This window comes from Mycteria americana, chromosome 6, assembly GCF_035582795.1.
Source record: "Mycteria americana isolate JAX WOST 10 ecotype Jacksonville Zoo and Gardens chromosome 6, USCA_MyAme_1.0, whole genome shotgun sequence".
In the NCBI taxonomy this organism is placed as follows: domain Eukaryota; kingdom Metazoa; phylum Chordata; class Aves; order Ciconiiformes; family Ciconiidae; genus Mycteria; species Mycteria americana.
Genome location: NC_134370.1, coordinates 18,662,992 through 18,675,652, shown reverse-complemented (window position 1 = coordinate 18,675,652; position 12,661 = coordinate 18,662,992). Strand labels below are relative to the sequence as shown.

General features: G+C 36.6%; 1 protein-coding gene across 8 annotated transcripts in view; it reads left to right on the top strand.

Annotated features, from left to right (window-relative positions):
* The window catches only part of CPEB3 (cytoplasmic polyadenylation element binding protein 3), a 99,853-nt gene that overhangs the window by 55,885 nt on the left and 31,307 nt on the right, over positions 1-12,661 (top strand). For 6 of the 8 annotated variants that reach the window (XM_075504812.1, XM_075504813.1, XM_075504810.1 and 3 more), the window contains 2 exons: positions 9,052-9,219; positions 11,087-11,176. The exons of the other annotated variants lie outside the window; for them this stretch is intronic. In XM_075504812.1, coding sequence (XP_075360927.1) covers positions 9,052-9,219; positions 11,087-11,176 — 258 coding nt within the window. The remainder of the gene's footprint in view (positions 1-9,051; positions 9,220-11,086; positions 11,177-12,661) is intronic. 8 annotated transcript variants of the gene reach the window in all.

The window sequence follows — 12,661 nt, the reverse complement described above, 5'->3', positions numbered from 1 at the left end:
ATAGGAGAGAAACATATCACTGATAGTGGCCAGTCTAACATGCCCTTTCTAGTGTCACTATTGAAGACTGAATACTTGTCTGGATAGTTCATTGGCCTTACCCAGCAGGGCATTGCATAGGAGCTCTCATAGGTATTCTAGCTAAGCTATATGGTTCATGTCCACGTTATACATGTAAGCTTATAAGAATATGTTTTAGTCACAGTCCTTTCTTTTCTGTAGGTTGTCACTTGGTTTCATCTCTTTCAAATAAATTGCGGAACACCTGCCTTACTAATAATAATTCTCAGAAATCGTTTGTGCAATTCTGGTATTTATTTACATGGTTTACTTTTATCATACAAATTGCACAATGTCCCTTTTTGTGTTGGAACCTTCCAACACAAACAACAGGGCAAAACCAAACTTATTCCCAGCCTACATAGTGAGCTGAAGAATGAAGGTGGTTTACTTGTTGATACACAAAAAGCAATGTTCTGTTGTGTTTTTGGTTTTCAGGATGTATGTTAACTGAGCAAGAGTAACTTTAAACAGCAGAGTAACTTCTCTCATCCACATAACTTGTCTTCTCTTGCCAACATTGTCACACTGCAGATGTTCTGGTCCTCTGCCTTTCCAGGACCATAGGCAAGGGTTGTTAGGTCACTCCTTCTTTCTGAATCCTTGACGGCTATCTTGTGTGGATGTGTGCTTCTGCATGTTATGCAGCTATGCTCATCTCATAAACCATGTTCTCTCAAAAGAGTTTTGTGGCTCTTCATAAAATTTTGCAAGTGTGTTCTTATGCCACCAGTAGTCCCTTTAGACTGACAGATAGATGTTTGCAAAATGCAAGCCTTTAAAGTTCTTTTTCGTCAGTTACATATAGCTTTCCTTGAGATGCAATTAAAATTTGAGCATTTCAGTTAAGTACGTTTTGATTTACTGCAACAATGGGTAATCTTAGCTGCAGGCTTTTGAGAATTCCAATAGTGTTAGCACTAAATTTACTTAATTGCATTGCAAGATTTGGGGTTTGGGAAGTTTGTTTTGCTTGTTTGTTAAAAGCTTAGAGTTCTGTTCTTCAACGTACAGTTTCACGTTTGTAAAAACACACTCAACTTCTGGGACAAGGCAAGTTAATAGCTTCAGGAGGGTTATCAGGAGGTAAAAAAGAATGTATTGTTCCTTTGTATTTGAGTACATGCAATTTGGGACATAGTGGTTATGTAACTTTCTACCTGTCAGAGGTAAAGTAAGTTGCAAAGGGATGGAGAAACACTAACACAGTAGTGATTATTCTGGGAGTTGCACAACTGATCAGTGCCTGCTTGCAACGATTTCACATTTTACAAGGGAAAATGTGGTCATCACTTCTTAAAGCAGCGATGTTTTCATTAATACTGTAATGTCCTATGAGGTACCCAGGAAAGAATCACTTTTGTGTTTGAATTTTGAAACGTCTCAGGAGGTAGTTTTCTGTGCAAAATGACATTCATGTTTGGCACCAAAACCAGTATATAGGAGTGGCTTCATTGGTGGTGTGGGCACAATTTTGGGAGCTCCCAGTCTCTTTTCTTTTGTCTTCGGTTGGAATTGCCCAAGAGAGAAAGTAACTTCAAATATGTAACGCTGGTAATTTCATTGTTTGTAATAGTACAATAATTTTCTTATTGGTTCCCAAATGTCTTCATTCAAGAATAATTTCTAAATTGTTTTATTTCCTAAAATATTTACTCAGACTGGAGATGTTATGAAATTTACCTGATGAACCATTCCTTCTATTAAATCTGTTGTGCTCTGAACTTCGACTTATGAACAAGATGGGTATTTTTTATTAACTTGTCTCAAATGATACATTCTTATTTTGTATCCTGTGTAAACAACATAATAAAGTGTGTTGACATTCTTGAGTTGCCGTGCTAAATAACTGTCAGCGTGTTGGAAAAAGTAACATTTTCATGTAAACACTGGATAAAATTGAGTTACTTTTCAAATTGTGCGTGTGTGTGTGTATATAGATAGATATATATATAAAATATAATCAACAATGGTGAAACTTCACCTTCTTTGAGTGTTTAAATGTGATGCAATGTTTTTAAATCAGCAAAAGCTGATTAGGCTGGCTATCTTCCTGTTGAAGTGGATTGCACTATTTTCCCCCTACAATTTACAGGCAATTGTAAATATACTTTAGGTAATTTTTTTTTATGGTCATAAAGATTATATGTGTGAGTGCATATATAAGATAAAAGTAATATTATGCAGTGCAGTATAACATAGAAGTGTTATAATACATGAATGGCAATAGGTTATTCTAAAATTTGCAGAAGTCTGTGGTAGATTTCTGCCATCATGTACTGTTATCTTGTTCAGAGCCTAAATGTTTACATTAAGCATATAAAGCTTTCTTTTCTTAAAAAGAAACACAGAAGTCTTTTTCATCTCATACTCAAGTAATGCTTCTTTATTTAATTTTTAGATTGGTAGAATTCTGTTTGAGAAACCTCTTTCAAATAAATTACTCTCAAAACATGTTGATAGCTATACCTTGATACATGCTTATTTTTTTGGTGTATTTTTTTGGGCATTCAGCAAGACAGGACTTGCTACATGAGGTCTGACAGTGATTCTTTGCCATCATAATAAGTAATGAAATAAGGCTTTAGCAGTAACTAGGAAGGAGGAGGATTAATTTATTCTTGCTGCAAAGCCATCTCTGGCATTAATTCTCTCTATCTCTTGCTGTGCAAGGAGCAGAGTCTGTTTCAGGGCTTACCAACTACCTTACTGTGGCTGAATACTTGTTCACACAAACAGCTTCTACTGTCTGTATGTTAAACATAAATTCTGAAGCAGTTCTTCATCGTAGACCTTGACATTTTTTAATCCCCCTAATGAAACACTCATTTTGCTTTTTTGTGGCCTCATTGATGGTGGGGGGGAAAGACATAGGTGTATGGTGTCTGAGACCATGTTTCTTCAGGGCTTGAGCAAGAAGCTGCTTGAGTAGAAGAGAGGTTACTCGTGCCTGTGCTGAAGGAGGTTCAGCCTTGCTCTGGGTAACCCCTGGGGCCACTCAGAGGTGACAGCCAGGCGACCAGTCAGCAGATGAGTAGTTTTCAACTAGCTACAACTGATCTTTTACCAAAGTAAAGTAGGTAAGGAAAGCTGAGGGGTATGGTGGGACACCTCAGGACGTGCATTTGAAGATGGAAATAGAAAAATGGGAAGAATGGGAGGTTTTATGGTAGAGGACACTCGGGATATAGAAAGAGGGAGTGGGAACTAGATGAAGTGGGCTAAGAGGGAGTGTAGGGAGAACTAAAGGAATCACACCTAAAACCTGGGCATGTAGGGCAGGACCAGAAGGCATTGTGTTAGGTTTGGAAATGAGATGGTGTTGGGAAGGAGGAGGAACACAAATAGTATTGCAGTGAAGAGGGAAAGAAACAAAACAAGGCTCTATTGTCTAAACTCACTTTCTGTTGAAAAACTCTACCTGATTCCTAGCCTTCCACATTTGATTACCTTGGAAGACCCCAGATATCTTTTGTGACAGATTGAAGTCCCTGTGTAGAAGACAGTTTTCCAGATTATTTTCTGGTATTCTAAAATTTCAGATCAAAAAATGCTGCTTTTTGCATTTCCCATTAAATCATGAAATATGCTTCTGCACTTGTACAACATTGTGGATTTTGCCATTGATGCATGTCTCATTGAAATGCTGTATTAATTCTGGTAGTTATAAAGACGTTTTGTCAATCTGTTTTTATTCGTCTGAACATACTGGCTATTGAGTTCATATTGTTTTGGTAGGATTTTAGTATTTACAGATGGTTAATTATTTAAATTGAAACATAATTGGAAAATATGTTCTCCACAACTAATTAATAAAATGCAGAATGAATTCTTTTAATTAGGATTACTGTTGATGATGTTTATTGCCTCTTAAAACCATAATCCTAAATTATTATAGTACTGTAAGTCTGATATGCCTGATTTTTTTAATACCTTTGCTATGTAGAAAACTTGCACAGCAGGTATGTTCCTTTTTTTTTTTTTTCCTTCTTCTACCCCCCCTCCATGTCATCTTCAAACTTTTTCTCTTTTTCTCTTATCTTGGGTTGTTTGAATTTCATCTTGCACTTTTTGAATGTCTTTTCCTTCTTTATGGTGGGAGGGGAAAAAGAGAAGAGGTAGAAGCTACGTTTTCTTTGCTTTTGGAGCTAAATCTAATGACAGCTGTACCGACAATTTTCTTCTGTGTTTACATGCAGCCAGGAGCTATGGGCGGAGAAGAGGTAAAAGTATTTACTAAATGTTTTGTTTGCTGAATAGTGGGAGAAATAAATATTTAGTTCTCTTATGATAAGATGTTGCCAGTTTTAACATTATTTGGTTGATCAATTGCTTCATATAAATCAATCTCATATTCTTCATTTGCAAAACTTCTCCTTTTTAATAGCCGCTTAAAGCAATGATGATCTTGAGCTGATAACTTCAAGTGTGTTGCTTTTACTAGTGAACTGGAGGATGACTGAATGTAAGGACTCTTTCATGACACATATTTATGACTTTAAATGCGTAGTGTTCCAGAAAAAACATTGTTTTCAGGTTTTGTTTTTTTTGGTAGAACTGCAATGTTCAACTAGTGCATTGAACATTTAAAAAATACTTTTTCTTAGATGAAACACCTTTCATTGAATATTACACTTGAATATTACATTGCATTGCCTTAGGTAGAACATTGTGAATACCGATACTAATAACTGTCCTCAACAGTGAATATTGATGATAATAATAATGGAAAAAAAAAGATACAACATTTAGGCACATTTAAACTTTATTTCATCATAGGCAACCCTTAAAAAATAAAAGCAGACTGAAAACATTTTACAAATGTACAGTGCTGCATATAAGTTTATTCTGAGACATTCATGAACATGGACAACAGCAAGCTTGCTGATTACCAAGAAAGCTACTAATGTGCCCTACATTTATGTACTGTGCTGTAGCTTGCACAGACTGGTTTTTATTGAGAAAATGACAGTGAAGATTGCAACTTTTAACCATTAGAGTTGGGCACTAATGCTTGGGGTACTTTGGCATTAAAATTCATTTTGTCTTCTTTTTCATGTATGTACTGTGACAGTTATGCATGTGACACCGCTTCCTTTTCAAAATGTAGAATTTGCATCACATTTGTGAAGAAGCTTGGAGACACACCTAACCACACAAGCAAGCCGATAGCGTATAAGTAACTTGTAGTTTGCACATGTGTATGGATTGAGGTAGTAGGCTGTACAAACACAGTTTATAATACAGAATTTGAGCTGATTTTGTTCCAAGCTGACTGGTTTTAATGTTTATTTGATAGCTAAAACAAAAAGAAAAGGTTTAAGTTTTCCCCACAAACTTACCTTTCTATTTTTCCCCGCTTCCAGAGAACAGGCTATTGTTAGCAGATGTTGAAAGCATCCTAATACTTTTTTAGTGCTCTCATGGTACTGAAACAAATTGGAAAGTATGAGGAGTATATAATATTTTATACTCTCTGTGCATGTGAACACTGTTTAATTTCATTTTAAGATTGTGGCAAGTGTTTCCAGGTTGATCAAATGGCATCAAAGTAGGGAAGGAGGTGGGAATCAGTTGGACACTATTAACTTCTTGCAACTCGTGTTTATTTGTAGAAGCGAAATACAGTAACGTGGCAGTAATTGTGATGAACACAGTGTAGGCTGTTTTATACAAATTGTAGTGATGACAAAACAGGACAAACAAGTTCTGAATGTGCTGGACTTTCAGAATTTTTTTTTACTCTACCAAAAAGCATGTTTCACTCCATAATAATTGTTTCCTATGTGAAATTCAGGCTTTTCTATAGTAACAAGTAGATTTGTGTGTGTGTGCGTGCGTCTGGTCATTAATGTTAGGGATTTTGTGACTTGCCTTATTCATACAATATTAAAGTTTGTGATATTCCTGTTTTTTCATTACCTTGAATTTTATAATGTTGTATTGAGCTTTCTTAACCTTAAGAAATATGAAATTCTACAATAGTCTGTTAAAAAATGTGTTGTTTATCAAATGTTCTCATATATCCCTCTCTATTACTGTTTTTACCATTTGCATTGTGGAAATATGCAGAGTACCCAAAGGCGAATCTGTGCAGGGACTCATTTTGTGTTTATTATACTTGGATATTTTAATTCGTGTTTGATTCTGGCACTGTGACTAAGCATCTGCAGTGAGAAGAGGTTTTGTCAGAAATTTCTCGGGGCTTGCCATAACCTATCAGTTCTCTACTTGATCCTCTGTTTTCTTCGAGTAAAGAGGCAAGCATTTCTTTGTAGGTATCATGCTTAGAGCTGTTGAGTCATGTTCTTTTAGGTACCTTGTTTTTAACTTTTACAACCAGTTTTTCAGGTACAGATGTAAGCACAGCTATGGGAAATCAGCCCAAAATCTGTTCTGCTATACTGACAACTCAGAGGTGCCAGGGGAGGGGCACAGGAGTATAAAAATAGGGCATTTAGTGATGCTTTCTCATAATACTCTCCCAGATATTTGCCTTTCAGGGTTTCTTGAGGTGATGTCTCAATATTTATTGCTTCAGAATGGGTTTTTCTCCTGTTCTTGCTCATTTCCTTTTCTGAACCTACATAAACTTTTCAGCCACCTAAAAAGCCTGTGGCAAAGGGTTCCACAGTTTGACTTGCTTTTCAGCCTTGCCATGTACTGATTGTGTTCAATGCACTTTAGTTTCCCCTTACTGGAAAAGACAGTGAACAATCATTCCCTATTCCCTTGTCTGTATGCTTTCCATTATTTTAAATGTATACTTCATACATTTAACTTTATACTTGACTTAACTATAAAGTTTTAGATCATCTTTTGCATTTACTTAAGATGAGTACAATGCTTGCAGACTCTCAAGCATCTGGCATAAGAGGTGATATCTTGCTTTTTAAGCTGCTGTGCCTTTTTATTATTTCCTTCAGAACTCAGCACTTATTCAGCCTCCTCTGTAGACCTGTATTTTAGTTGAACACCTTGTTCTAGTGTCTATTAATTTGATATGTCAACTTCCACTAATGGCTCATGTTTGTTTTTTTTCATTTTTTACAAGAAGGTAGGTTGGGGGTGGGAATTTAAAGATTATTTAGCTTCTTAGAAATGTCAGTCTCTTATGGATATTTTCAAATTTCCTACTTTTCAATGGTTTTCTTATTCAATATTTTTACACAATTTTAGCCTTCCTAATTATTATTTCTCTCATGCATGTGTTCTCTTCTATACTGAAATGCATATGTTTATATATGTGCATGACCTGTTTGTCCATTAACGGAATAGTCATCAATAGTCTTTCCTGTTTTATGCTCTAAACCCACCATTTCTGACAACCAGTTATACTAGACTTTGAAGAGTAGCATCTCTAAATCCTTCTCTGATTGTGGCATTTACCCCATTTTTTATGCTGATGCTTAAAAGCACAGTAGGATTTTTGCTTCAGTGGATTTTTGCATCTGTGATCTTTGTCAATGTTGTGCATTCAATATATTCTTTCTAATCAAGACTCTTTTAGTGCCTGGTGGTAATAAAAAAATTAGGCTGGAGTTCTGCGTCAGTCAGAACATCTTTCCTGGTTTTTGTTTGTTAGCTTGTTTTCCACAGATAGGATTGCTTCTTCTTTTTGTAATCTGTCCTTTTCTACTGGAGACTATTACTGGTTATTTTCAGTGTATACATTTTTCTGACTAGTGTCCCTCTGCATATCTTGATTTTTCTCCTTGCCCCTGTTTTTATTTCCTGTACTTCCCTGCGCTGTTAATACCAGTATGGTATTAATTCTTCCTTAGGTCTTGCAGGAAGTCAGTTTCATGTGATCCATTAGCTTTGAATTTAATTATGTGCCCTATTTATATTCGTAATTAACCCCCCCTATAAACTGTTTGTATCAATTAATTATAATTCCATCCCTGGGAACAATCCTCCATGATATGAGGGGACAATTAGCCTTTTCAGAGTTGAGATGGAGTTCCCATTTATACATCTCTCTACATTGCAGGGTATATTTTTCAACTCAGGTATAGGGAATTATTAAATTCTAAAGTTGGCATGTTCTACAGTGCTGCTTACATACAGACTTTGAATATTTCTTTACTTTCTCTTCTGGGTTAATAGATCTGTTCTTAAGATAATGTGTGTATACTTTGTAATAGCAGTAATAGCAGCAGTAATAGCAAAAATAACAGTAACAGCAACAAGGTAATTGCATCAGATGATCACAAATAAATTCTTTGCTTTTCATTAACAAACTGAATAGCAGCCATTTATGTTGCTTTTTGTTAATTCATTACTGAAAGAGTGTTTTAAGACTGAGTAACAGCTTGACAGGCTGTCCTAGATAACAACTTTTTTCTTCAAGTGCAAGTTTTTTGTGGTTTATTTAATAAGATTTTAAAGATTTTTTTTTTTCTTGTTAGCTAAGCTTCTTGCTTCACCCACATGTTTCATATCCACAATACAAAGCTTTTCTATGTTTATGTTGCTCTTTGCCCCCCTACTCAGACTGGTCTCTGTTCACTCGAGGAGGAAGTGATGCAGCCCTTGTGGTTATGACCCTGTAAAGCACTCTGAAGGAAACTGTCCTGCTCTGCAGTGCAATGGCTTGAGGGATCTGCTCTTTAAGATCATTCCTTCAAGATCTGTTATGGAAGATTTAAATCTCTAAGAATCGGTTTGAAATGTAAATCTTACAGAGGTTCTTTCTGTAGCTATGACACATAATTTCATCAGATAACTTGTTGGTTTTCATTGCTAGCCATTTGCAAGGGTTTGTGTTAAAGCCAAATTAGGCTTATTGTCTTGTAAGGATAATATAGTCTTGGAAAAATAGCAGCAATACTAATGAACATCATTTGGATAACTGGATCACTTAGCTGGGCCCTTTAATTCAAGTTCTGTTAAAGCAAAACAGTAAAAGGAAAATACAATGTTTTTTACTGAAATATTTAATTCTCCAGGAAATAGCGTTAACTATAGATACTACAAAATCTGTTACAGGTCGGTCTTCACTCTTTCCTTTTGAAGATGGCTTCCTAGACGACAGTCATGGTGATCAGTCTTTATCATCGGGTCTCAGCTCTCCAACACGCTGTCAGAATGGTGAAAGAGTGGAACGCTATTCTAGAAAGGTGTTTGTTGGAGGTCTTCCTCCTGACATTGATGAAGGTACTGTGAATAAGTTACATTGGTGAGATGTGGGAATTGGCTTTGATATAATTACTTTAAAAAGGTCCGATTTTCATAAAAACAAATGTATTTTCCCAGGTATGTCGCTTGTAGTGCTTGTGGCATTATTTAAAACAAACAAACACCACCACCCCCCGCAACACCTGAGAATATACTTGACATTCTTTTGTACTGTAGATCAGAAGAGATGGAGACAGAAATGCCTGCATAGCAGGTCTTCTAATCTGCAATAGCAGCATGTGTTCCCATGTATGTAAAGTGGGAAAGCTGAAAAAGGGAACTTAGTGGATACTGTCACTCCTCCATAGTCTTTCCCTGTTCTTTTTAAAAGATGTGGTTGACTTTAAGGACTTTGTTAATACAGTCCTTACCAAAATAAATCAGGCTTTAATTAATCAGCTCTTATATCCAGCATATATGCAGTGTTCAGTTGACAAATGTAGGGCAATTAATATGGTTACAAAATAATAATCAGCTTAGTAGGGATGGTCAGGTTTTTTCCTCAGTCTCGATCAGTATTTGCTCTACTTGCGTGTGCCCCCACACACCCTGACTCCCAAATCAAAATTGTGACAGTTTTTGGTGTATTTTTCATATTCTAGCTGGAATCCACCACTATCTAGCTTCAATTGGCATACATAGGGAATCTGAGGATGCCTTATAATGAAAAGAGAGGGATCTCTGAATCTGATCTACTAAACTGAAGTCTAAACCATGTGCAATTTTAATATAGTATGAGTTTCTGATCTGTGGTTTACAAACAGCCAAATGCAGTTCCCATGTCACATCTTGAGTTGCAGGACTGTTGATACAGGGACGGCCGGGTAATCTGAATTCCCAGCTGTAAGAAGCAGCAGGCCAACAGGTACAACTGAAGTGAACGTTGCTGGGTCACTCGGAATGAAAATATATGCCCAGCCTATCCTGTAAGGAAGTAACATGGCCATTTGGCAGCTGCTACCCTCTTCCATGAGAGGTCTACTCCAGTAACACCTTTTTCCTTCAGCTCCTGCGTTATGCGATATGTGTTTTGTGGCTCTAGTTGCTTGAAAAGTTGGACGTGCAGCTCATGGGGTCAGATAAACTGGACACATCTCAAACAACAATCAGAAATTTGAAAACCACTGCCTTTCTCTTCAAACTTTTCTCGTGATGGATTGTTGCTCTGATCTATCTAGCATCACATTAGACACAATTTTAAACTAATTCTTTCTTTAAAGTACATAAATGCATTGATAAAAAAGATTTTTTAAAAAATAACTTAAAATACTTTTTTCTGAAGCATTTGCATGTAGAACAAAATTGTTCTATAGGATAGTTTGAAATGTGTGTTCCACAGTGTTTCTAAATTGATGCTCAAAAATCAAAGAAATAACTTGGTAATTCAAGGCAGATTTCCAGAGGGGACTGAGGAAGGTGAAAACCCCACAGTCGCATGACCTGATGCAGCCCCCTTTCTAGGGCATGCTACAAGGAGTGGCCATGCTGACATGTAGCTCCTCAGTCAGTCCCATGTGGCTGCATCTGACCCTGCTTTGCAGCTATAATTAGAAATAGACCGCAGCTGAAGCATATTCACTTCTGATAGATCATGTTTGCATTTAATCCTGCTGCAAACTTGCATTAGTGGAATGTAAAATTACATTTTTAAGCAGCCATATATAGCATAGAGGTGAAAGAATAGTTAGGCATCCTCTATGTACATTATTGCAGTTTTCACTGTTCTTAATAGGTGTAGAAAATAGTCTGTTGGTTTTGGGTTTTTTTTTTTTTGAAAGTAAGAATTTTTACCTTGCCACTGTCAGTCTTCAGATTCTCTCTAAGGTGCCTCATTTGTTTTTTGTAGATGAGATCACTGCCAGCTTTCGTAGGTTTGGACCTCTTGTGGTGGACTGGCCTCACAAAGCTGAAAGCAAGTCATATTTTCCACCTAAAGGTAATTAGTTTAAAATACATCTATGCAGGCTGTTCTGGTAAAAGGAAACTACGGCTGCAATGTGGCAATCCATTACAAAGAAAAGATTCGACTCTTTATGATTAATTTTCTCTCTTTCAACAAGCCTATTTTCAGCAGTTGTCATGATGGAAAAAACACAATTCAGTGACTGAAATGTGGTCCTGTGTATGTACTTCTTCAGTAACCCTGGAGTCCCTGAATCATGCCCTAATTTATACTAGCCTTACTTTAGAAGGCAAGTTGCAGAAGTTTCCTAGTGCTGATTCTGTTGCAGTTTGCATATTGTAGAAACTATAGGAATAATAGCTGGAAGTCACTGGTGGATTGGGTACATAGTATTTCGAAGAGAAGCATGAGTCCGCTTGGTGTGTTCTGACCCAAGATCCTGCTTAGAACCACAACGTCTGCATTGGGGCACGCTGGGTGCTGAACAGCAGCAACGAGCTCTGCTAAGAGGGCAGGCTGGCATCACGCACCACAGTCACAGAGCTTCTAGGTTGGAGCTGATTTGGTTCAGGGTGGTTTAGAGTGTGTGCAGGTAGGGCAATTTCATATCTGTCAGCAAAACACTATGCAGACCTGTTTTGGATGAGAAAGAACAGTTTATGGGAAACCTGTTTGGAGAGTTACCTTGGTTAAATCACATTGCTCGTATAGTATCCTAGTCTCTCCTTTGAGTTTGTGTTATACTATATACATTCTATTCTCAGTTACGCGTGCCTGTTGCATATAGTTTGGGAGTTCACTCATGATGTGAAACAGTAGCATGAAGTTATACACAGAATTTCTTATCTATATGTTAAGATTTTCTGTTCTCACTGACTCTGAAAGCTCTTAATTGCTCATTAAGGCCACTGATTATTTTGGCAGAACAATGGGCTGTTCAGTCAGTGAACTAGCTAATCCTACAATACTTTGATAGATATATTTTGACGGTAAAAAACGACACAAATAAAAGCCAATTTAATTTATCTGGAAGCTTAAGTGCTGGAGGTGAAAACTCTGTGACAAATGCTTGCCCTGTAAACAGTATTTGGGGCACTTAAAAACAGAACAAAAACCCATACGTGCTCCCTCTTTCCTGTTCCTTTCTCACAACTCAGCCTTGCTGTCAGTAGTTATTATGCAACATCTGTTCTTTAGTTAAAAAAACAAAACAAAAACAAAACAAAAAAACCCCAAACCAGCAAAAAACCACCCCAAACCTCCAAAAAACTCATATATTCCTAAGGACATTTGGTAAAATGTATTATTTTCCCTTTTTATTTTATTTTTAAAGGTCTTTAGGGTTCTTTCTGGCTAGTGAATTCTGATTTTACCTTCACTTACAAGTTAAAATGTAGTAAAACCAGCTTCTCCTTGTCCCTAATATCTCCTAGTACTCTCCACTTTTTTCTTTTTTTTTTCTTCTTCTTTCTTTTCTATTTTTTTTCTGTATTAATTCAATAAGTAACTATTCATGAT